Source organism: Scardinius erythrophthalmus (assembly GCF_964197995.2).
Source record: "Scardinius erythrophthalmus genome assembly, chromosome: 13".
Classification (NCBI taxonomy): Eukaryota; Metazoa; Chordata; class Actinopteri; order Cypriniformes; family Leuciscidae; genus Scardinius; species Scardinius erythrophthalmus.
The window spans coordinates 17,643,715-17,670,993 of record NC_138233.1 but is presented as its reverse complement, the minus strand read 5'-3'; the positions used below and the strand labels follow the sequence as shown (position 1 = coordinate 17,670,993).

General features: G+C 36.8%; 1 protein-coding gene across 1 annotated transcript; it reads right to left on the bottom strand.

Moving 5' to 3' along the window:
* On the bottom strand, positions 1-23,199 carry gpm6aa (glycoprotein M6Aa). The gene is made up of 7 exons (XM_081382296.1): positions 23,063-23,199; positions 12,668-12,860; positions 8,407-8,563; positions 7,879-8,032; positions 7,597-7,673; positions 7,402-7,467; positions 1-2,217 (listed from the first exon to the last, which is right to left on the bottom strand). The coding sequence occupies exons 1-7, from the start codon at positions 23,097-23,099 to the stop codon at positions 2,065-2,067; spliced, it is 837 nt and encodes a 278-aa protein (XP_081238422.1). The 5' UTR covers positions 23,100-23,199; the 3' UTR covers positions 1-2,064.
* Positions 23,200-27,279: the final 4,080 nt, after the last annotated feature.

The window sequence follows — 27,279 nt, the reverse complement described above, 5'->3', positions numbered from 1 at the left end:
AGAGTATTTATTAACAAGTACACCAGTGTAGTTTATTTATGCAAGCAGTTTGTCCCTACAGATCAGAAAAGCCACTGTCAAGCGGTTGGCACATTTATGTACAAAACAAATGAATGGTACAGCTTTCTACTAAGCATTCTTTAGTGAGAGTACAAAAAGACTAGTATACGAGGACAGAGGGAGTGAGCCAGAGAGAGAGAGAGAGAGAGAGAGAGAGAGAGAGAGAGAGAGAGAGAGAGAGAGAGGGGTGAGGGTTAGAGGAAGCATTAAGTTAGGGGCTCAACAAGCAATAGTAATAGAAAGGTGAGAGGAGGACTCAGAGGGAGTTAGAGAGATCACCACAAAGTAAACAGGCACAAATCAAACACTAAACCATCGAAGAGTAGGAGTTTCAGCGCAATGTATTCAGCTTAGGATTCAAATTACTTCACATTATGAGAAAGGGGATGACCCAGCAAGACAGTCGCATATAACAAACTCATAAAAAGATGGAATTTTTTTTTTCTTTGATTTTTTCATTATTATTATTATCATCATTATTATTTTTTTTGATCCAGTAAAAACGATTACCATTGAATGCATGACCATGCCACAAATAACACTTAGGTTCACAGTCTTTACCTAACATTACAGGGGTCTGACTTGGAAGCCGGTACCCCAATGCACTTACACCAAGAAAGAGCTCACAAAATGGCCAAATAAGTGCACGAAACTAGCTCTTAGAAACACTGACGGAACATGACTTGCCAGGCATTAAAAGAATGAGAAGACATCTCCATCATCCAATATAATAATGACTTGATAGCAAGACAACGAGTAACTGTCATTGAGATAATAGTATAAGCTCTTTAAATATTTGTTTTCATAGTCGTATTCCCCTTTGTAAAGAAAAAACCCACCGAAAGAAAGTGATCTGTCACAAAACGTTCCTGTGCCTCACCTGGATTTGACTTCACCTCTGTCTTTTTTCTTAGGCTTTCAGAAGAACACCCTCCCTCTGCCCACCCTATCCTGTCATGGAATGTGTTTTCAGTCTAATACGAATTCACCTGAAGTTTAAGTGCTAACTTACAGTACATACATTTACACATTGACTTTGTACAAAAGCTGAGAACAAAAAGCGTCAAATTAAAACCCTGAAGGCTTTACTGTGTCTATATCTATTGGTGTAGGAAAATAAAAAAGAGGGGGTCATAACGCTGTAGGCTTGTGCATGTGTCACTTGCTTCCAGTAAAGGGAGAGTTGCATTGCTGCCGAAGAGGGGGTCGCTGACACTACAGTAAGATTTCTATGTCAGAAAGATCCTCTCCCTCTCAGAGAAGTTACAACGCCACCTACTGGCACGACGCGGTCTGAAAACTTGACTGGCACGGCAAGCAAATAATAACCATTTTGTTCTTTTGTAATCATCTTGATAAGCTATGCAATGACATCTGTAGAAAAATAATAAATAAACACTTTATGGTACATCTGTTATATCTTAATTTTGTTTTTTGTCTTTTCTGTCTCAGTTTTTAATTTTTATTTTTTTTTACCAAAATAATGCAGAATGAGCAAGCCATCTGCTGGTATCGGGCTTCATACCTTCTGATGATTAAAAAAGGAGAGAAAGAGAAAGAGAGAGAGAGAAAGAGAGAGAGAATTGTTTTTTTAACCTAATTTCTTTTCATGATTTAAGTCTTTGATAATGAGACCTTAAGAGACAGACACACATGAAAAATGTGCTTTTCCCCCAAAAACCGAACCTCTACATAAGAATGATTCATGTATTGATGCTAAAATGTTTAAAAAAGAAATATATTTAAAAATTGTAATATGTGGTGGAAAAAAGAACCAGCACAATCTCTTGAAAATTAAATACATTAATGTGAAAAAACTACAACACTACTACTAGCACTAATAATAATAATAATAATAATAATAATAATGTTTGTGCGAGAGGTAATGGGTTGGCCATGGGGTTGGTCATACGACACACCACCTGGACTGCACCAGTGCCAAAACTCCCTTCAACAGGAAGTGAAAGCACTGAGGGTCCTCCCGCCCCGCTGCTGCTTCCTGTCTTATGTGTAGGCATTGAGCCGTTCCTTAGAGCGCGTAGAGTGGATGTCGTGCAGCTCCTGCTCCTCCTTGGACTTGCAGTCCTCATATTTCTGCATTTTACATGCATCCTTCACATAGGCCCAGTTGGCAGACAGCACCATCAGGTAGTGGATCTGAAACAACACCATATAATATTAAATACCATCAACAGTGTCAACTAAACCTTTGCATTTATATTACTCTAATAAAATGGTTCTTATGAAACATACTTACACTTAGAAATCTCATAAAAGGATTATTATTATTCTAAAATCTATTTATTATTGAAATAACATCAACAAAGTCAACTAAACATTTACAATTGTATTATTCTGACACTTATTATTAATTTTATTTTTATTTGTACATGATATATATATATATATAGAGAGAGAGAGAGAGAGAGAGAGAGAGAGAGAGAGAGAGAGAGAGAGAGAGAGAGAGAGAGAGAGAGAGAGAGAGAGAGAGAGAGAGAGAGCACAAAACTCTGGACTTTTGGTTGTACTGATACCTAAGTCCACTAAACGCAGCAGAGCTTTTTTACATTTTGCTACTAAACTCTAGAATAGCCTTCCTAATTAAGTTTGCGGCTCAGACACACTCTCAGTTTCTCCAACCATTCACATAATGCATCTCATAATCTTGCACTCCAGTTATATTAGATCAAAAGCATATGACTATGTACTACTTGAGATGTTATGAACAGTAGCTATGCTTTTTTTTCAGTATAGAGAGTAGGCTACAAAAGCTTCGGTTTGGATCCAGCCTCTTATGAAGACTTCAGATGACCCAACACCTTTAAAGAGATGACCAACTCCTGCGAGGACTTCAGATGACGGCAACTCTGAATCAACATGCACCGCTCCCAGATCCTATATATATATTGTAATCATTACGAACACAACTTGTAATAATTGCTGTAATGAGCTCATAGAGTGCAACAGTCGGGTTCCGGAAGTAAAAACGCCATTCATTTTCTCCATAGGGAAATCATTTTTTAACGATAACTTATAAACCTTAGACAGACCTACTGTGGTATTTGCTTCTGCTGAAGCCCCTGGTAATCCAGAGTTCTTGCGAGAGCACAAGTTGAATTTGCTCAGCGAGTTACTCTGGTGTCAAGTAATGATGCTCATTAAAGGAGAACTCCGGTCAATTTTAACATTGAGCTCATTTTTTTCTACATTTGGAGTTGCTGTCAATACAGAGAACAACTACAAAAATCGGTGTTGCCTACACCGAGTTATTCTATTTTTAAAATTTGCACTCTGTTGACTTCAATGGGGCAAGTACTAAACCTGCTTTTAGGCTCTTAACATCCTTGATGTGTCATTACAAGTGCACAGGTCATGTGAGTGATTCCTTCTGAGTGAACACGAGTGGATCTGACTGCAGTAGATGTAAAAGATATGTATAAAAATGATGTTATTTAAGCCAGCGCAAATACCTGTTTACATCTTGTTTTTCGGTTGAAGTCCAAAGTAGTCGATTGCCGAGTTCACGCGCGTGATCATAGGTAACTAAACCTATGCGCGTGAACTCGGCAATCGACTACTTTGGACTTCAACCGAAAAACAAGATGTAAACAGGTATTTGTAGGCAACACCGATTTTTGTCGTTGTTCTCTGTATTGACAGCACTCCAAATGTACAAAAAAATGAGCTCAATGTTAAAATTGACCGGAGTTCTCCTTTAACTATGCCCCTCGATCTGAGCTGCACCAATCACATCGCGTTATCTGATATAGGCGGGCCAGAGGCGAGCTAAACAAATGACGACAGCGCTGCAATGTCGAAGTCATTAGTAAACATTGCAAGATGGCTGTGGATGAACACCAGTTGTTTGAAACGGCTTTGGCCGCTACAATGAACGAGTTAGACTTGGCTTTTTATCTAAAAGAGGAACAGAGGGCGGCGCTCGAATCCTTCCTTTGCAAGAAGGATGTTTTTGCTGTTTTGCGACCGGATACGGCAAGAGTATAATCTACCAGTTAGCTTTAACGTATGGGGTTTATTGTTGTGATTGGTCGTAGTGTTATCCAGTTGCGTGCAGTGAGATTTTCAAACGCATGCTTGGTGCCGCCCCTCGAGCTGGGCGTTTTCATTAGTCGACGCCAGACCATTAATCTTTTAGATTTAGGTCTGGATTTCCAGGCTAGTTTAATAGTGGAATTCCTGTTTTAGTGGAAAACATTACCCATGATGTTGTACAGAAAATGACACCAATCAGAGTTGAACCATGAAAGTTACATTTTCCTTCCTTCTGTTTTTACTATAACAACCCCCCTCACCCCCTGAAACATCCCTTCCCTGGGCAGCTTAAATACAACAGAATAACATAGCGTCTGGTTAAAAAGGCAAACTATAACATTTATGTCATTACACCTTTTCAATGCATGTACCCATGCATACCAAAACATAAGTACTGATGATAAAAGTATCATTATTACAGTATAAATGCATACATAAAGAGGAAAAAAAGAAAAAACTATTTTGCCATTCTGTGAGACAGACCACACTGAGGTCAAAACAGCAAATACAGCGTCACAAAAAGGTGTAAAGAGAGAGATACATGGAAAATAAGTTGTAATTCTTTCAGATAATTCTGTATATATAATTCACATATAAAATATGACAAAATAGGTTCCCATTTGGAATAAAATCTGTCCACAGATCCCCTTAAATGTAAATTTGACCTTTTCTAATTTTAAAAAGAACATCACATCTTCTATCCATACTGTTGCAGAGGGAGGGGTAGGGGATTTCCAACTTAACAAAATTCTTCTGCAGGCCAATAAAGAAGTATAAGCAATGATGTCCCTCTGGGTTGCAGTTAAGGTAATCGTTATAGTGTCACAAAATAGCTATAGAAGAGCAAGGCCGCAGTGTCTTCCCCATCGTTTTTAATTAAATGATGCTTCATTAGATTGTAGTTCTTTCCCTCACCAAAGCCGTTAAGTGCACAGCCTACCTTTCTATCTTTTAATTCTTGTACCTCCGATTTTCAAAAACTGTTCTGCTTCAAATCAAAGTTTGTAGTGTTGTGATTCACCTCGTAGCTGATTGGCTTGGCTCATGCCTTATAACGCTTTAACAAAGACTTCTTTGAAATCTCTATGGGAGAAATGAATGGAAAAAGTACTTTCATAACCAGCAGCACTGAAAAAGGGGGCAGGCACTGTTGCACTCTATTGTTTCTGCAAATGAATACATGATGTTAGCTATCTGCATGATTTGTATTATCTTAAAACTGTACATTTTTGACAAATGGACATTATTTTGACAGTCACCTCTGATAACAGATCACTCTAAACTGTAAATGAAAACCTGTATTTTCTGTAAACCTGCATTGAAACAATATGTATTGTGAAAAGCACTGTACAAATAAATTTGAATTGATTAGAGTTTTTTTATACACTACTAGTCAAAAGTTTGGAATCATTACGATTTTTTTGGTCTCTTATGGTTACCAAGGGTGCATTTATTTGATTGAAAAAATGCTAATATGCTCAATTGTGTATTTGGAATAAGATCTTAGCAGACTGTGATGACGCATGTTTGCCACTCTAAAATTAGCAGTGAGACCAGCAGGAGGCAGCATTGTAAAGCAGCCAGACTCCTCTCATATGTGTGCTGGAAAACCTATGCACAAAAATACCTTGATGAAGGCCCTGGCATTGTTCTTATTATGAAATATAGAAAAGGTTTTACATGTGTGTGTGTGTGGGGGGGGGGGGTGTTATCCCAACACTATATGTGAGTCATAAGATATGAGTGTTATCCCAACACTATATGAAATCCTGGGGTATGAAATCAAAGTAAGTGTGTGGGGTTATAGCAGTGTTGATTTTAAACATTTTTATAAATATAGGTTAAGAGGGAACTGCTGTCCTGCATGAGAGCATACACTATATTTTGTTTACTTCAGTGCACCATTATGCAAAACAGATTTACATTATGCATGCTCATTAGAATAGGACCGCACCCTGAATTCCTCTTCTTGACAAAGGAAAAGCTTGGTTATTATTACCCTTCCCAGAGAGTGTAAGGACGCATTTTTTAACAATCAGTTAAATTTGCTCTTTCCACAGCAGGAGACGGAAAAGCTCTTTCTATAATTTGCTACATCATTCCAGACTAACAACCACATTCTCTTTTTCAGAAAATGGTTTCTCGCAAATTACTGAGTGCTGCTTTCTACAAGCTCTAGGGCCTTTCTTCCCCTAGTTTCCATGACAACAGAACGTGCCCAGCGTCTCTTCATGTGTGTGTGAGAGAGAGAGAGACAGAGAGAGAGAGAGAGAGAGGGAGAGAGAGAGAGAGAGAGAGAGAGAGAGAGAGAGAGAGAGACGGAGGGGGTGGGTGGGGTGGGGATAGGCACAAAGATGTTAAATAATAACAAAGAGAAGGCAATATGAGAGAGCTGACAACACCCCAATGCTCAAATATTTCATGACTTTAGTTTTATCCCATTTCAGTTTAGAAGAAGGTGATGTCATTAATTCAGCTCGCATCAACACACAAATAAACACGCTGTTGCCAGTTTAAAAGGATGAAATTAAACTCTCCCCCTCAACATATTTCTCACTTTCAGTCACCATGATATCAAATATTATGTTAAAAGGGAAAAATGATTTGCATTGAATTCATTTAAAAATGGCTGAAAAAAAATACTTGCTATGAATAAGCAAGCAATTGAATAGTGTTTGTAACGTATTTAAAAAATATAAATTAATTTCAGAAAAAGATGGAGCAAGTTACATATTATATGAAACTAAGTAGTTTTTTTTTTTTTTTTTACATATTTTGTCAAGTTCCATACTTTAAAAATCCATTAAAATGATTGATGTACAGAGTGATATTCTTTAAATGTTACATTTAGGTAGTTAATTTTAATGTGCGAGGAACACTAAAACATTCAGCTGAACTTCAGTAGTTAACTTAATTTTGTTTTTTTTTCCCACATAAAAATTTAAGACATTAGTTTAAGTACTGAATCCATATGTAAAACCTCTTCTCTAAAGGCTAGAATACATGACCTTTGCTTATATTTTCGCCCTGATTTGCACACTACAATACGTGCCGAAAGTCTGCTGACAAAGTTGACAAATTTCACAAAATGGCATAGAGTATGATGGGCACAGAATCAGATTTTGTAGCTTCAGACTATAATTTCACCCAGTCAGAGGATATCAAAACATGTTTGATATTTTGAACACATATCGTAATGTGTGAGCTTTCAGCTTTCAATCTGATTTCAAGAGTGGTGCAGTGTATTCCAGATGCTATGTATAAATGTAGGTATTGGTCAAAACTCACCATGGCAATGACTGCAGCTCCAGCCCCAGCCAGCGCACACACAAACAGATGGAAAGTCATATCCAGCTTTCAGAAAGAAATATTGAGAGAGAGAAACGAGTCTTGGATTGCTTTTCATTGTGGAAATGATTTATACAACTATTTGAAAACATTAGACTTGTGAATCTAGTGAACTTGTCTATACTTCATACTGACCTCATTCGATTCACACATTTTGAAGAACTTCTCTGATCCTGCACATACAGTCTTCTCCTCTCCAAAGGGCACAACACCTTAAATAAATAGTTTTTGTCATTTCTCAACAGCAATCTGTGTGTTTAAGGTATATGAGGTTATAGCAATGGATATTACACATTTTTAATTCGGATAACCAACCAGTAAGAATAAAATTACAGCAACAAAACAAATGATCACTGAAACTTCTTTGTAACCACACCTAAACATCTGGCAGTGAAACCCACAGATTATGAAACATACCAAACTGGCGCGGGTCAAGACATAAACTTGCTCCCTCCAGAACGGTCATGTTTTGGCAAATGGTCCAGATGTTGAAATACATGAAGACAGGCAAAGAGGTGAACGCTGTCACACCCAGCCAAGCCAACATGAAGATGTACGTCAGCATGATGAACTGAAGGAAAAGAAGGATTAAGACTAATGCCCAAATACCCGATCAAAGGCACAATTATAAGCATCAAGCATTTCATATAAACTCAGAATGTAAGGTAAGATACATAGAAAGGAATGTCTCTATTTAAGGAAAATTAAACGAAATCTGGAACAGTGTGCAGAGTTTAGCTATCAGTGTTATAAATTAATTACAATAACAGCAGCCACACCATAACATTTCACACTGCATAAATGAGAGGAGAATAACTCCCAGAGTTCACTGCTTTTATAGCCTATAAACAGATGCCATGTTTATGTGCGGCAGTTACTCTTAGTGGCTTTATCGTTGCCCTTTTGTACATTCCAATGCATGAAGTTCTCCCAGAGATTTCTCACCCATGCACTGACGCAGCGTCCACAGGTGGTGATTTTGAAGTCTCCATACAGGTCCTTGATGGCCCCACTGGTGAAGAAGCCTTCGACCATCAGAAGAATGCCATACACAAAGAACGCTGAGGCAATGCCATAGATCACATACTTGATAATGTCAATGCTGTGGGAAATGGAGGAAATAAAGTCAATGATTATATATGCGTGGGTAAAAAAAGACTCATACATTTCTAATCTAAAAACCATTAACAAAAGTAATCATGTGACCACAAATAATACAGAGAGAGTTGTAAACAAACCAGAATCCAAACAATTATTTTTGTCTTGCCAAGTGAATTCAGCATGTTACTTAAGTAATCAATCTTGTATCTGAAATAAAATAGATGATTTGGATATTATTACATTAATTTAAAAGTGCAGTAAGCAATTTCTGAGAAACGATGTTGAAAGTGGATCAGACCGAGCGCCACAACGCTTATGTAGCCAATCAGCAGTAGGGGGCGTGTCCACTCATGATGGGGGAGGAGAGAGAGTGAGCAAGAGGGAGATTTGAAGAAATACTGTAGAAAGAGAGATGGCTGAAAGACATTACAAAAGAGAAAAGGTAAGAGGAACATCATTGGAAAAATAAGGGATATGATCAGGCAAGAGTTTAGGAACCACGTTAATATTAGAAAATCTTTCCAGCACTGGAGAAACCTAGCTGGAATACCTGAAAACGGATGCAGAGGTTGTGTTGTTTCTGCTCCATACGGGAGTAACATTGGTTTCACAAAGCATTATTTTGTTTCACTTCAGCTATGATAAAGAGACATACACTCTTGCATTGCGTGCAGCAATGAAGGGAGGGGTGTGTTTGTTTGGGTTGATTTCAAACATCAAAAGTGTTCAACAATGATTCTCAGAAATCCCTTGCTGCACCTTTAAATCAGTGTAAACTACAATACATGGATATAAACTTAGCATGACTGTGGATCTAAGCCAATGTGTGAAATATTTTTGTCAAAATGGAGGTTTGTGAGATAGTCATGTTGAGTCAAAAGCTTAATTTGCCCCCCCCAAAATGTAAACAGGCTGTGTATGTGTGTAACTGTGTTTTTAAATGATATTTTTTGATATTCTACAGATAAGATCAATATGACAAGGCAGCACAAAAAAAGACAAATAGAGAGATTGTCCACTACACAAAAACATTTACACGCATATGCACTCGTGCCCAAACACACATACGCGCACACACACACTCTCTCTTTTTGTGTGACACCATTGCGTACAAGTTCATGTTAATGTTTGCTGTTATTAATGTTACAATATTGAAGTAACAAATACCTAATTATTGACAAATGTTAAGTTTAAGCCACTCACAAACAAGCTGTACATATATTTGAAACTTGCCTACGTCTTCAGAACAAAAGGCTAACTAAAATCCAAGATATAGATCTGCCATATATATATTTGAAAAAGCAAAGAAATATTAAAGGGGGGGTGAAACACTCAGTTTCAGTCAATCTCATGTTAATCTTGAGTACCTATAAAGTAGTATTGCATCCTTCATATCTCCAAAAAGTCTTTAGTTTTATTATATTTATAAAAGAAAGATAGGCTGTACCGAGTCTTTCCGGAAAAAAGCAAGCGGCTGGAGGCGTGCTGTGTGGGCGGAGCTAAAGAATCACGAGCGCTGTTCACTGTTTACTTGCTGTGCTTACGCGCTGATAGCTAACAACACAGACATTTGAAGCAGTTTTACTCACCACCTGCACGACCGTGAACCTTTATCGTTGAGACTGCTCCATCCTTAAGCATTAGACGATCTGCAAATCCGGCAAATACTTCCCTAAAGCCGAACACAGCGCTTTGATGGGCGTACTGCTTTCGCTCTCTCGCTCTGGTCTACGGGTGCGCGCACGCCCTTCCGGGAGAAGTGCACTTAGGACCCGTATAAGGAAATTCCGCCCCATCTGACGTCACACATGCCCATACTCGAAAAAAACTTTCCGAAACTTGTGACAAACCGGAAGGAGTATTTCTGCCACAGAAATACTCCTTCAAACGTACAACTTTATTTTTGAAACTTTGTCCATGTTTAGCATGGGAATCCAACTCTTTAACAGTGTAAAAAACTCAGTATGCATGAAATAGCATTTCACCCCCCCTTTAATAAATTAACAAATAAATGTGGGTATCTGATAATGCACATTTCTCTAAAGGTCAGCAACAATTGCTTCTCTAAGATCATTGCTGATGCCTTTTCTTCTTTTGGAATTATGTAAACACACACCTTAATGCTCTAGACCAGCAAACTGCCAAAACTACTACTATTATAGAGGTGATCACACTTGTTGATGATCAATTAATCAAAGACATTTGATTAGTAGCGTCTCACTGCTACGTACTGTCTTAAATCCTATGGAAGCAGTAATGGTGTACTTAGTTGTCACCCATGGCTTTTCCATTTTGGCTTTATTTTTTTGAATAAATAATGGCTAAATGTAATATGTCATATGTAAAATATGTCATTTTAAGATCTGCCAACAACCAGATGATAGTGGTGTCAACAATAATCGATTCGGCGATGCATCGCAATGCGGGGCATGCACGATTCAGCATCGATGCGGCAAAGTGCCATAATCGATTATGTCACTGTTTATTTTCTGGCCTTGAGTTGGACAATAAAGTTGTTAAGTTTCAATTACTTCCGGGACTTTTAAACATCAAAATAACATTTAACATGTATTCTTGTCAAAATGACATATAAACATCTTTTCCTGTTCTATTTTGCCTGGAAACGCTTCCAACATTGCATGTCGCGTGAAAAATAGGCGTCGGTTCTATTTCTAGCATGCACGTGTTTTCCGCGAGACGCGTGTGTCACGCAGGCAGTGTGCAAGCTCTACCTGTTAACATGGGAGCCGAAAAAAAACGGACAAGCCACGCAGCCAGTGTGTTGCGGGCCTTACGCGGTGTGTAAAACCTGCCACACTAAAATCAAGCACGTTGGCAATACAACTAACTTAAGTTAGTTTAAAAAAAACACTTATGTTCACTGCTGGATAAAGTTGGCTGTTATTATAGCTCTATTTAATTTCAAATGGTTCTAAAGCAGAGAGAAGAGAAACATTTCTCATTCAAAGCACTGAAAGCAGTGATTTATGTTTTCTTTTTCAGTTTTCAGTTTTGAAAATGCCATATCCAATACCCTGTACCATTAAATTTTATTTAATGACATTTATGTCAAAGATACAGGAGAGTGATAATACACACATAGCAGCCAATAAAATCTGTTGTTCAATATCTGACTGCTTGTATTGCCTTATGACTGATGAAACATTTGCCTTGTTGTGTGCAGTAAAATTTTGATGCATCACAATGCATCGTAGAATCGAATTGAATCGAATCGTTACCTGGTGAATCGTAATCAAATCGAATCGTGAGGGCAGTGCCAATGCACACCCCTACCAGATGATTTTTTATTATGTCCTGATATATAAAACCATAATAGTGTGTCCTTTCTTTTTCACATGACAGTATATGAATAACCAACAGGAGGAATATATATTTTTTTCTATTCTGTCAATGTCAATTCATTGTCTGTCAATTCATGCCAATGTTTCTTGAGCATCAAATCAGGATAATTTGACACTGAAGACTGGAGTAATGATGCTGAAAATACAGCTTTGCCATCACAGAAATAACTTACATTTATAAATTTATTAAAATAGAAAACAATTATTTTAAATTCGAATAATGTTTCACAATATTACTCTTTTAACAGTATTATTGATCAAATAAATGCAGCCTTGATGGGCATAAGGGACCTCTTTAAAAAAAACGTTAAAACAAAATGATAATGCTTCCAAACTTTTGACAGATATTTGTAAAAAAAAACAAGTCATATTTTATTCAAAATGATTTTCAAATAAGATATTTTCAATATTTTTGCTGCTTTTAAACATGATTTTGCTGTAAAGCAATTAAACCTATTGATTTTTTTATAATAATAATATAGTTTATCATTAACTGACTAACTAACATTATTTTAATTTTATTTTAATATTTTAATAATATTTTATTTTAATATTAGTTTGAGATATATATATATATATATATATACATATATATATACATATATATATATATATATATATATATTTTTTTTTTTTATTATTATTATTATTATTTTGGCAGTATGGCACTTGCGTGTGTAAAATTGATATATGTGGAAATCTACAGCGAGAAATGGCCGGTTCAGTGTGCTGCTCTCACTTACATTGTAAACACATCCAGACCATCTCCAGGTCCCCTGATCACCTCAAAGTAGTTCTGGAGGATGGTGACCGTTCCAGAAAGAGCTTCATGTCCACACCCACAGAAGAGCGCCACTCCAGCATACAGCAGGATGGTGGCAATCAGGGATGGATAAGGGATGCCTCCTAGACATTTCAGACAACACTCCATACATCCTGAGAGAAAGACAAAAAGAGGTCATGTTTTTCATCTGAAAGGCACAGTTGGTGAGAACAAGGTGCTTTTTAATCATCAAGATCTTCAAAGATGTTTTGTTTGTCTGTGTTTGATTCCATTTTTTCATCAACAGTTTCATTTCAGCTGTTTCTACAGTATGCCATTTAAGAAAGCAGTATTGTTGCACAGAAAGCAAAGCTAGTGTAAGTCGTCTTCTGTGCTCTTCTTAGTGTCTAGCCTCTGCCTGACAAGACTAACAAGTACCCAGACGGTTGGAAGTAAATCCTCAATCCATTCATTCTGACAGTCCAGTGAGGTCCAGTTCATTCTGTGAGTGTGTGTGTGTGTGTGAGTGTGTGTGTGTTACTCTCCAATGATGCGCAAAATTGTCCCTGCAGCCGACTATTTAAAATTCTCCCCTTGGCATCATATATCAGAGTGAATCATAACAGTATGATTCATGAATAACAAAATGGATGGTAGAATTAGAAGATGGACTTTGACAGTAGGTCATTTTGATTGAGTTTTCCAAACGATTGCCTTCATGTGTTTCATTACAAAGTTTCATTATTTTGAGTTTAGCTTTCACACAGACAAGTGTGTTATGTTTCGAACAAAACAAATTTGCAGTTCATTTTTAGTTTATGAAATTTCATTATGTCTTTTTTTAATTAGTATACTTAATACACTTATCTGTTAAAATAATGCACTGTTCGAAAATGTTTAATTTCACTGTAAAAAAAAAAAAAGTGTTTCCAACTCCTTGTATGCCAGTCCTTATAAAATGAGTGCAGGAACTATGTTACAACCATAGTTTGGTTGAGGCTATTGCTCCCATTCCAGGTCTTTGGATGTGAATTTTTGAATACTGTCAAATATGGTAATAATGATGCTGTAATAAACCTCAGACCTGGCTTTACAGTGGATTTGGCAATGGATCAACCTGTTGCCATAGCAACTGCTGTGGATCAAGAAATGTGAGAATATAGATCTACAGATTATATTATTAAAATGATTTTAAAAATCATTAAAAATGATTTTGTTGTCTTAAACATGCTGCAAGCATTTGAGTATTTTAAAAACTTTTTAAAAATAATATATATTTTATATTTGACCATTAACCCTTGTGAATCTTTATGGACATTTTTGTATTTTTCAGTTTTGTTTTTTTAATAACTTTGCCTGTGTTTATGCTAACTGCATAAACAGGTGTGTATTTTTATGGGAATTGTACTATTTCACCCATTTCTTTTAAAAAATATTTTTTGCACTAGGTACACAAAATACTTCCTCTCAGCGCCTTTTGGACAAAAATGTCCGCATTGAAACCCATTAAAACTGCAATTTAATCCCAGGGCCATTTAACTATATAATGATGCAATCTTTGTTAAGAGGCTTTCATTCTGTTGGCAAGGCTTAACATTTTGAATTTTTACTATTTTTTTACCAGAGGGTGCCATTTTCTCAGGTTTGGCCTATAAAGCAAATACTCGCTTTATTCCTGTTTTCTGCTTCGGCATATTATAGAGCCAATTGGATAAATTATGCAGCGATAATTGTGTGGGTGTGTTGGTATGGTTTTCTGAGTGTGGTTTGTATGTGTGTAATAAAAATAAAATGTGTGCGTGTGTGTACTTGTAAAATTTGAGAGAGAAAAACTCTACTGCAAATAACAAATCAAACCTCTGTGTGACCAGTGGAGTTTTGCTGGCATCCAATGGGGAAAATGTGTTACTGTGTCCAAACAAAATCTTACTGAAAGCTCATTTTTTGAGATATCAACCTCAAATTTAGATTTATGGCTTTGATTTTCTAGCCGTTTTAGAGTTCAACATAAAATATAAATTTTATATAAAATAATGTTCATAAATCATACTTTAGCAATAATCTGCCAAGGGTCTTCTTTAAAATGAGACCAAACTTAAGTCTGTGCTTCTAAGCTTCAAATTCTTATGACAGTTTTTTGGCTTGGACATTTTTGTCCACTATAGGCCTATGTGTAACTTTTTATAATTGATGCACAAGGGTTAACAGACCAACACACTCCCTGCATAGTAATACATTATTTTAAATGTAACATACAGAATATTCTTATTATTTAAAATAACACATCTTCATATGCCTATAGTTTTACTCAACTACATAACCGTATTAGCATTTAAACAATACTACTTGCAATTTTGATCCTGTTATGAGATTATTTGAACTGTTGAACAACCACTGCATGTCTCCTGACTGACTGAGAATAATCACATGTTCTAAAGCCAGCACAAATTGCATCGCATTACAATGCAGCCTTACATTCATCACTCAAGGGTATTAGATGAAACAGCATTAAAAATGCATGCAGATTGCACACTTTGTTAATACAGGATCTGATTTACAATACAAATTCTCACAGGATAGCCTCACTGGCAAGATTCACAACAGATCATGTGAAGACAAACTGTAGCAATCTCATGTTCTTATAGTGCAGCCAAAGACAGAAATGGTTTACCAGACCAATGCAACTCTCCATTATGAAAGTCAATTCAAGTCAAGTCACCTTTATTTATATAGCGCTTTTTACAATACAGATTGTTTCACAGCAGCTTTACAGGAGAATATTGCAACAAAGTTGAAGAAAATAGCATCACAGCAGCTTTTAAGTTCAGTGATGTTTCATTTTTGTTGTAAAAAAGTTATTGATTTAGTTCATTTATATATATATATATATATATATATATATATATATATATATATATATATATATATATAGCCGCTCTGTAGAAAACCGTGATGTCATCGTCCAGCTCAGTTCAGTTCTCATAGTGTATAATGGTGTCAATGCAGGCAGATCGATATTATTGTTGAATATTGAAAATAAATGTTAAATTTAATGTCCCCAACTAAGCAAGCCAAAAGCCAATGGCAACAAAGGTGAAAAAGGGCAACAAAGGCGACAGTCAAAAGCAACCAAAATGCAGCCCAAGATACTAAACTGAACCATAAAATCAGTGTAAACATGCTTGAACATTAATGAATTATGTTCACCTGCCAACTACTTGTACATAAGATACAGTGAGTTTCTAGACAATACTCCTTTTTATGAACAAACATAAGCTAAAACCATGTGTGACAGGTTGAGAGTCTCTGCCCCATTTATACTTTATACAAGTGACCCAATTCCGATTTTTTCCTCTCATGTGGCACAGATCGGATATGACTGGCGAACGTGTAAGCAGGAAAAAAGCACATGGATTCCGATATTCTCAGATCGGTTTCAGGCCTCACTCATATGTGGAAATAAATCTGATATGAATCGGATATGTGCATTTGGGCATGCCATGTAAGCCGACACATCGGATATTCCCCAGTAAATGTGAGTCGTACGTCATTAAAAAAGGGACGTCAACTCAGGTGGACACCAACTGTGATCACATGACTTATTAATGGTGCGATGGAGGACGAAGGGTCAACACAGTGGAGTAATGCAGAGGTTGTACGTCTTTTGAGCCTTTGGGGCGAAGAGACAGTGCAGGCAAAAATGCAGGGTTGTTACCAAAATAAATCGGTGTTTTAGCAGTGTTTTGACAACATATCAAAAGTTTCTCATCTCATACGAAAGTTTCTGACCCATCGTTCCTGACCCCAGGTACCAACAACTCGATTCCACCAATCTTGAGTCCTTTGCCGCATCCAAATGTCCCTCTGAACCGACGTAGCAGCGATCATCGCTAAATTTCCAGGCTGCAACAAAGGCTCTCCTCTTTTTTCTCCGCCTTACGAGAGCAATGTTTTGCTGACCTTTGAAAATAGTGCGGAAAGCAAACCACTGGATAATAATTTTGTCTGCATCTGCATCCATTGCATATCGCGCTGTTTTACTTCCTTTTACGGGTCAGAACGTCTACATTGGGTTGTTTCGGAAGAGTAGGCTATAGTGTAAATGCAAATATCGGATACGGCTCACTTTTAGAAGATGATGTAAGCGAGTCATATCGTCAAAAAAATCGGATATAGTCAGCAAATCGGAATTGGGCATCAAGACCTGCAGTGTAAATGCAGTCTACTATTTGTTTTGGCTCATTAGATCTCAAATGGGAAGACACGCCCACTGTCGTTAAAGCCAGCCTCGTCTTGACATTGAGCTCACCTGTGCGGCACAATCACTGAGAGGCTTTATAAAAAGCATGTTTATGTGGTTGTGTCATTCTACCTCTACGTGTGTTCATGTTATGGGGGCCGTAAAGGGCTATCAGGGTTTAGATTTAATGTTGCGTCGCTTGATTTATTGCTTTTCTCACAGTCGCAGATCACTGTCTAAATATATGTTTGTCATTAGGGATGTTGTATGCGTGAAGTGGCGAGCGCAGCTAGCATAAAGCTCACTGTAGTCTAAATTTCACCTACGAGGTAAGATACTTTATTGTGGGTTTTCTCTTATTTTGGGAGGGGTGAAATCATTTGAAATTTTTTTTATTGAACTTTTATTTCAGGCGCGGCCCAAGAGTGCTAGCTGCTGTTTTATATACCCGTTTGTATGGCTGTTTCACCGTTCTGTTCATATGACTGACTGTGTAAGACTGCAGTGGACATTGCGGTTTTGAACCGCTGAACGACCGAGTGTTTAAAGACGATTCTGCCCTATCGGTCTGTGTGATATGTGAAGTATTGGACATTTTTGTCTTTTGGGCTATTAAATAAACTAATATGCCTGGAGTTGGTTCTTTAAAACAGCTTGAATGATTTTAAATATTAACTGTGATTTAAATATTGTGTCGTTGAATTATGTATTCTTTTCCCTTTTCTTTGGTCTCTTTTGTTGGTATGACGGGTTTCTTTGCCAGTGTATATCCACATGTGAATGCTTGATGACTGTGATACTGAAGCTTAACAGAAGGGGAGAGTGTATTTGTAGTTTTCTTTTGGTATTGTTCCTTTATTTTGTTTATCATTTGCTTTAAGAAGCTTTATTCACGGATTTACTGTGTGGTTTGTCCCCTCTGTTAAAGTTGGGTTGATTGGTCTCTTAACTGTGGGTATTTAATTGATAAACTGGGCAAGAGATCTATGTTTAGAATGTTTTAGAATAATGATTTGTGTGAAATTTTTGCATAATTTTGTAAAGTCATGAATCTGTCTTTAATCCAATCCGAACCAGCAGGGTCCTTCATATTATTGTAACTGCTTTTGGTTTAATTATTTTTGGGGGATTTTTATTTTCCTGGGTGGAGAAATAACCTAGGTGGCGTAGTCGGGTTTCTTAAGTACTTTTAGCCAAAGGTTACACATGCATGTATTTTCCATGTATTCAGATCATGAATGGTAAATCCCTACTTTTTTTTTAATGTTATTTTTTATCATTACATACAAACTTCTTTATAGCTTTTATAATTGGAATTTTGAACTTAAGATTCACTGATGCTTAATGTAATTATCACATATACGCAGTTTAATATTTGCAGTCTGAGGAGCCAGTCTGAAATTTCATTAATTAAATATACATAGATATACTTAATCTACTACACAATAAAACTAAACAAACTTTTCCAGATGAACTTCACTTTAATGCGTTCATCAGTGTTGAATAAAACTACACAAAAAAAATCTCTAATTTAAATAATTGTAATAAGTTACACCTCGTCCGCATTATTTTCCATTTATTCCACTTAAACCACGGCTACCACACCTCAAGACATTGTTCAGATGATGTATTTTGAAGACATTTGTTAGGTTTTAGTCCTTAAAACGCTCTCATGTGTAGAACTCATTTCTTTTGCATCTCATCCCAAGTCTGGATTCCTGTCTGGAACTACTTTAACCGTGCATTTTCCTTAAATTAATTGCACACCTTTTTGAACGTTCATCAAACATTCAACAGCCCTGTAGTATAAATCAGAAATGAAAATACAAACAAATATTAGATGAAAACTAAAACTCAAAAAACAAACAAACAAAAAAAAAAACGATAAAATATTAGAAATGTTGCATTTGCAACTAACTGAAATCAAATAGGTCGAATTACTGTCACATTACTAAATCTAAAACTTAAATAAAAGTAAAGCTAAATAGAAATATTTGAGAAAAAAATAAAAATACTAAAAGTTAAACTCAAATTAAAATGAAATATTAATAAATATTATAATAATTACTATAATAATATATATAATAACACTGGCATTTGGATATTGTTTTCAGAATTTAAACCAAAAATGATGCACACAAAAGACAGACCTAACCCAAACAACATAAACAAAAGCACTATCCCAGAGGGTCTTCTAATAATAAAGCAATGGCCGCTCCCACCCCACTTCCCCCAAACCTCCCCCCCATGTCCCTCGATCACCCCACCCGACCCCAACGCCCATCTGTCAGTCTGACAGCCTCAGTGCCACTCCCGCCTCGCCCCACCCCCAACCTCCAATTAATCCCTGGAACTGTGGGCTCACTGCGAACCAGTGCTCACCCTGATATCCACACATGTTCAGAGGGGAAACATTCTCACAGGACACTCAAAGACCGTACACAACAAAAGGCTGCTAACGCTAATCCGCAGCACAGAGGGGAGAGAGAAAGGGAGAGTGAACGGATAAGAGATTGCGACAGATGAAAGGAAAAGACAGTGGAAGAGAAACAGGCAGATGGAGAGGAAAACAGACGCAAGTGTTGGTTATCATGCAGCGAACAAAGCTTTGTTTTGCCGTTTAATGTGACCTTTTTACACCCACAGTCAAATACTCTCCATTCATAACCAGCTCAATTGGACCCTCTTCGGCCTTTGTTTTAACAGTGTTCAAAAGGATTTGAATAATTTGTCAATTTAAAGTGATTAGCATTTCATTACCCATAATGCCGTTTTTCTGTTCAGATAAAAAGAATTCAAATTCAGTTGAATTCAATCACATCAAGTGGCTACATGAGGGGCGCTGTGTGTCTCTATCACTGGCCCCTCCCTGAAAGCGAGCGTGTTTCCATCACCGCACGTCTACGCGACTTCTCTGCGCATGTTTAATCAACCAGCAGGGTTGCCATGGCGATGGAGGCGCGGACCCTGAGAATGGGCCGGGCCTTTGCAAGCACCATGACCCACTTACAGCGGCAAACGGGCTGAATGGGAGACACATTCACAAGGATTACAGTGGAGGGGGGGGGGGGGACAGTCCAGCGCCGAACGCAGCAGGAACGGCGAAGACTACACGACTTTATCCCTGACGGGACAGCTAGAAGGTTCTCGTACTTCCAACATCTTCCAAGATACCTTCCCTCAGCAGAAAAGAACACATTTAGAGCCCATTTGTATGCAGCTCATTTGTATCTGGATTTGAAATGCACCAAATGTGTAGAAAACAGAATTCTTGCAAAATATGCTACATGTTCCACTCTCTGTTCTCATGGTCATTTGACCTGTTGGAAACAACAGGGAGAACAATAGTGCACTGAATTCACTTTCTATTATTAGCTATGATTCAATTTTGAGGACAATTAGTGAAACTTCAGTGTCCCTGAGAGGTTTGACCAGAGTGTGGGAACAATAGGAGTGTCCAGATTAGAGAGTTGCCTCTGGATCACACAAGGTCGTGTATTTGGAAAGGAAAAAAAAAACAGGAAGGAAACGAGATCGCCATATAACGTGCATCCCGCAGAGGTATAGAATTCAATCACAATTTCATTTCCATTTCAACATCGCAGTTTAAAACAATGAGGTACTTTGCAGATCCATCACAACTATGTATGCAAGTATGTTAACACCACAGGATTAATACTGATGGCATAATTCAAAGATTCGATGCATGGGTGAAATATAAATGCACTCAAAGATGCGCAATGGATCTGACAATCATAACTCGATTTGGGCATTAATAATGAATCAGGAGTTTGTTTCATGCTGAGCTACTAAATATAGCACAAGAGGCATCACAACATGCAATGATGTGCCCAAAAATATCTTATATAAGTGAGTGTAAGTTAACAAAATACAGGTGACTATTAAAAATCAGCTCATTACATCTGACTATGCAAGCCAACGTTACCATGAGATTTTGAAATTGCCCAGTTTTTGTCAGTTTCTGACATCAGAACGTGAACACATGCGCAGAAGACATGGAGGTATTGACTTGGCAAACAAAACACCTGTGAGGTAATGAGAAAAAATCTGTGTGTTAATCTTTTTTTGATAGAATAAGAAGCATTTACATGGCTACATGTGTGTGTAAATGACCTCACACTCTCATTTTGTGAGATTCTATAACACTCACTTTTATGAACACCTCCGATCAGAATTTTATCATGTCAAACTGTCAGTAGGGACTGCTAAGAGCCCATCTAACAAACTGTACTCTGTCAACAGTGGCGATGACAGAAATTTGGAGGTAAAAGCTATAAATAAAAGACGAGGAGTGGGATGGTATCTGTGTGTGTTAACGGCCTAATGTCCTCTAATCCAATAATCATGAGAGGTAATGAAATGTCTATTCTCCCATGAGGCCGCTTAGTTCCCCACTTCATCTATTGTGCAGCGATAGGGTCAGCGCACCGGTCAATGCACGTCTGTGAATAAACTACAGCTGATTTTCAGACTTCAGCTTTTCTTTTATGGAGTTAAGAAACTAGTATTTTGCAGTTACTGCAGCATTAGTAAGTATTATATTAGGTAAAATGTGCATTAAATATGCATACATTTCCTTTTATTAAATATCAAGGCATTACTGTAGCTCAAATGGGTTTGAATCCAAATGGAATACATGAATTGATTTAAAAAAGAAAAGGAAAAAAAGTATACATTACATGCAAAGTTAGTCCCAAAATCACAATGTTGAACACCTCAGATGTTTTAATAATAATAATACCAGTAAGAATATTAACTAAATTGTGCATCAGTCAAAGCTCTTGAGAAGTTCTCACGTAGTCTCGCTTTTTGGGATTCCCAGATTCCAACAGATCGATTTGGAATTCTCACTCAGTACATATGAAAACATATTAAAAGAAAACCAGGTCAAATGAGACATACGTCATATCCTAGACTTGCATTTTTATCATGAAGTTCATCTGGTGCACTTTATGGACAATAAGCATTTTCTATACAAACAAAACAAACAAACATTGAGCTATTAAATGCAAAACATGTTAAAAATACAGAAAAGAGAAACAAAATAGATCAGTGTTAACAGGCTTTATGCATTTGTGATTCTCAGATTAAATGACTAGATCCAGCCAATCATGGCATCTATTGGTTCAAGAAATCAAACAAACAATAAATACGAAAATAAAACACCAAATCACCCCGGCAGGTTGAGCATAAATCAGTGTTCCTCCAATATTTAATGTGCTAAATATCACACAAGCTCAGTGACAGTCTAAGCACAGCAGACCTGACATGGCTGCTATCATCACACTGCTTTAGAAGGGAGGAGGGGAAGAAAAAAACCCTGAAATATAAAGAGCCGTCATAGATGGAGCGAGAGGAGGTGGAAATAGTTCAGAAAGCTGGTATTTTGATTATTTTTATTCCCATTCCTTTAGCTTCTCGCCAAATATTTTCTCTATAGACCACAAAAGAAGAAAAAAAAGACAATGATTTCCTCCCGAGCTCGAAATTCAGCCCCTGCAAATGGTGGTATTATAAATAGCAAGCTCCCTCTCTCACAAAGCAAACAAATGCTCCTGCACACAATAGAAGGAGCAAGCAAAGGAATATGAAATGAAAGACGGGGAAACAATGGCAGAATTTAGACAATTATATAAATGTCCACTGCATCCAGAAGACGGATCTGTCTCCTGCCTCCTTCAGACAGACTGACAGAAATGCGCGGCAAACAAAGACAGACCCATCAGATGGTCCACACACACAAAACACACAGGAGCAGCCCCTGCACACACCCCTCTACATAATCACTGTCCTACCTAAAATCTATCAATATTTTTTTTTAAAGGATCATATTTGTTCCGCCACGTTATTTACATAATTTCAAAGAATAAAAATTCATGCAATGCATCACAGTGCATGAAATACATCATCGGTGAATTAATTAAAAAAATTCTCATTAAAAATATGGCAGAAAACACTTCTACCTAATAACCTATTCAGATCATTTTCATAACCTCATTTTATAATCCACAAGATCAAAGACTATGAAAAGCAGTGACGGATTAGGCACAAAGGTAAACAACACAATCGGAAAGATGGACGGGGAAACAAAGGAGATAAAAGGCATTCCTTTACCCTTTTGGGTCTGTCCTTCATCCAGGTCCTCCTCCATGTTGCCTTGTCCTTTGATTTCGGGGGTTTCTACAGCAGTGACCAGTGTTGCGCCTGTGGGTTTAAAGTCCGCTCCTTAAACGCCTTCCCTTGCCTGCTTACCACAATAGAGGCTGAGGCTGGCTCTCAGTGCACAAGTCTCTCTCTCTCTCTCTCTCTCTCTCTCTCCCTCCCTCCTCCCTCTCACTCTCTCGCTCCTGCTACTACCCTGTTCCTCACCGAGGAGAACTGCTGTCAACACCGATTTTTTTCAGTTGACTTCTCTTGTGTGAGGAGGTTCAGTGTGGCATCTCAGTGGAGGCTTGTGCAAAAGGCTTGTGTGAGTGTTAAGACATTCAGACCTCTATATATTCCATTTATGTGTTTATATACGAGGTAACAAGTGTGGGATACAAAAGCAACAAATCGACAACCACCCAAAAAAATGGATCAGCACACTATAGGCGGACAGAGAAAGGTGGGTTTTTGGGGGAGTCAAGCTTCAAGCCAGTAAAAGCCTCCAGTTTACACCCCTCCTCTAAAAGAATGGTCAATGCTGGTTACATCTCTGCTGCATTAAACTCAAGATAAAAACAATAAATATTCAATTCATATTCTGTCTGACTATATAAATGTACAATAGATAGTACATACACAAGCGTGCGCACACACATACACACATATATATAGTAAATCTGATAATGATGACATCTTGAGTGTTTTTTTTTCCTGCTTCGCTGCTTCTGTGCGCAACATGGATGAAATATAACTGCTTGTGATGAATATAACATCATATGGCATGCACGCTCACGTGATTCTTTATATGTGTGTGTGTGTGTGTGTGTGTGTGTGTGTGATGAAACATATTCACAGTGTGTCATTCAGGTGACAAAAACACAAAGCATAAAAAGGCAAAGTCAAATTTTACGCACTTAATCAGCCATATTTGTTAAAACATGCAATTTAGCATATAGACGTGTCATTAAAATTGAATTAAAATGTATTTCCTTCTCTGTACACCCATTTTGTGGATTAATTTGCAATTAATCAGCTGTTGGTGGTTATGTGACAAAAAGTGATCTAAGACAACCAGTGCATGGTTATAATGCTCATCTCATGTAATCACTAATTTCTAAAATATTAATCACTAGAAAATGTATTTAAACAGCTCTTTTAAATCATTACTAATACAGAAATGCCAGGCAATTGTTATGGATGTTTATCTGCAGTCTAGAAATGACTCTATTTGCGTTGCAATGAGTACTTGAGTTTTTACTGGCCCCATTACTTTAAATACTGGCTTATGATCTGCTGACACTTTGAAAGATACATCAACATGTCCTGGCCAAAATGCTGACAGATTTACTTTCTACAGGCAGTTTTAAGTTCTAAAATTGTGAATGTCGACTTTCTTAGTTAGAATCCAAGAATAGCATTTAGTATGCCACTGGGGTGCAGTTGCTACTGAAAGTGTCTTAGGGGTCGCTCACACAGGACACATTCTGTGAACAGCCCCTAACTCTACCCCCCATCATGCATGTCTTCTGACAATAACAATTTGTCTGATGTGTTGATACTGCTACGCCATGTTTAACATTCTTGCCTTGAGTGCCCACATATATAGTGATCTATTTCAAGAATAGCATCACTGCACAGGCACAAAACACCAAATGTAGACTATAATATTTGACACTAAATATAATAGGATACAAGGCTTTCTGAGCTCTATTATCACACAAGGCATTTAAGACTGTTTTTTCAGGAGGTACATTAACAGTACACGTTAGTTTCAAACTCTTTCTAATCAAACACATCTGATTCAAGGAAGACATCCAAAATGTTGCCTTTAGGCATTAATTGTTAAAAAAGCTGTTAACAATCTTCTTTTGTCAATTATAAAATCTACTTGAAAATGAATAATAGTTCAGACGATTTAATTAATATGTAATGATATAATTAAATATTATACACACACACATATACATACATGCATATATATGTATATATATATATATACACACACACACACACTGCATATAAAATATTTGATGGTGATATATGATGATGATATATTTAATAATAATATCTAATTTAATGATAGCAAATAAAATATCTAATATACAGTGACGCTATATATTAGACATTTTATATTTATTATATATACACTACTGTTTAAAAATTTTAGATCGGTAAGATTTTTTAAAATATAAGTCTCTCATGCTCACCAATGCTGCATTTGTTTGATACAGCAAAAATAGTAATATTGTGAAATATTTTTTACAATGTAAAATATCTGTTTTATATTTGTAAATGTAATTTATTCCTGTGATGTCAACGCTGAATTTTCAGCATCATTACTCCAGTCTTCAGTATCACATGATCCTTCAGAAATCAATCTGATACTGATTTGATGCTCAAGAAACATTTATTTTTATCATTATCAATGTACACAGTTGTGTAAAAAAAATCTGCCCTTATTAAAATATTGAATATTATTAAATTATATATAAATTGTATACAGAATTTATGTTATTTAATAAATTCTAGAATTTAATTATACCAAATTAAATGTATTGATATAACTTTATCAGGAATTAACAGAAGAAGAAAAAATGACCTCTAATGTGATTGCCACATGTCTATGTCGGCACAAATACAGCCACACCCTGGTCCCTGATGATGCTGCTTTTCTCGGAAGGTGGTGGGAGAGAGACGTTGGCTCTCGCCGCCAAGTGTGTGTGTTGTTCGTATGTGCATGTGTTAATGTGTGATGCACAGGCAATGAGAATGGGGTGTGTTTTAGAGGGGAAAACCAAAAGTTAATGAGCGATACTTTAACACCCAATCCCCTTCTGGCTAATCATGTTCATGTCTGGATTAAACACTTGAATCCGAACCCCCCCTCTTCTAACTCTCAAATACATGCATCCTCCTTATTTTGCACTGCAGGCCCAGATGAAAAAAACACACAACAGATGGCTAAGATGGCCTCTACAAGGGCATCTAGCCGTCTACATGCAGTTAGTTGGCACTGGAAAGCATCACACAAAATGTGTTCCAGTGTGCGTTTATTCTGAAATGCTTGCAGTGAGCGCCACCATCTCCCGCACGATTGTAGCTCTAGCTGACTTGTTACCATAGAAACCTACTTTAGATATCGCCTGTTCAGGAGGCAGCGCATACACACATGCATGTACGCACAGAGCACACAATGTGCAGAGAGCACAGAACATCATGCTTAATGTGTAAGTTAATGCAAAATAAACCTTGACAGGGGTCTCCTTTGCTTCCCGTCAGGGTCTAGTATCACCCTGAAGGGGTTTATTGTATGATGACGCCTGAATTAATATACACAGCTAAATAAATAAATAAAGACATATAGTTCATGATCTTACTTGCAGATTATCATAAGGATTTAGCTACAAGTCCATAAAAAAAAAAAAAAAAAAAAAAAAACTGCAACAGTATTAATAATCCAATCCAAATCCAAGAAATAGTACCATTCAAAAGTTTGGGGTCATAAAGATTTTATTTTTAAATCAAATAAAATTTAAAGAAATTATACTTTTATTTGGCAAGGATGCATTAAATTGATCAAGTGACAGTAAAGACTTACATTGTTACAAAAAAAAAAAAATCCAAATAAATGCTGTTCTTTTGAACTCTTTGTTCATCAAATAATCCTGAAAAAATGAATCAAGGTTTCCACAAAAATATTAAGCAACACAACTGTTAGTAATTAATAATAAGAATATTAAGAATAATTAATAATAAGAAATGTTTCTTGAGCAGCAAATCAGCATAATAGAATGATTTCTGAAGGATCATGTGACACTGAAGTGCTGAAAATTCAGCTTTGACATCACAGGAATAAATTACATATTTAAATATTTCTATGATAGAGATCAGTTATTTTACGATATTACTGTATTTTCCATGAAATGCAGCTTTAGTGAGCATAAGAGACTTATTTCTAAAACATCTATTTTAAGTTTAACTGGAGACTCCTAAGCTTCTAGCCATCCTTTAAAGGGTTTAGCTAACTATAAAATTAATACAGATGTTCTCAGAGGTCATTTTTAAAACAATATGTACACGTAGAGTGGTACGGGGACAATGTATTTGTTGGCCAAATGTATTTTAGCACTTCCGGTTCCACTGACCTGAAGTCATTGTGTTTTTGAACGGGTTTTTAGATAAAT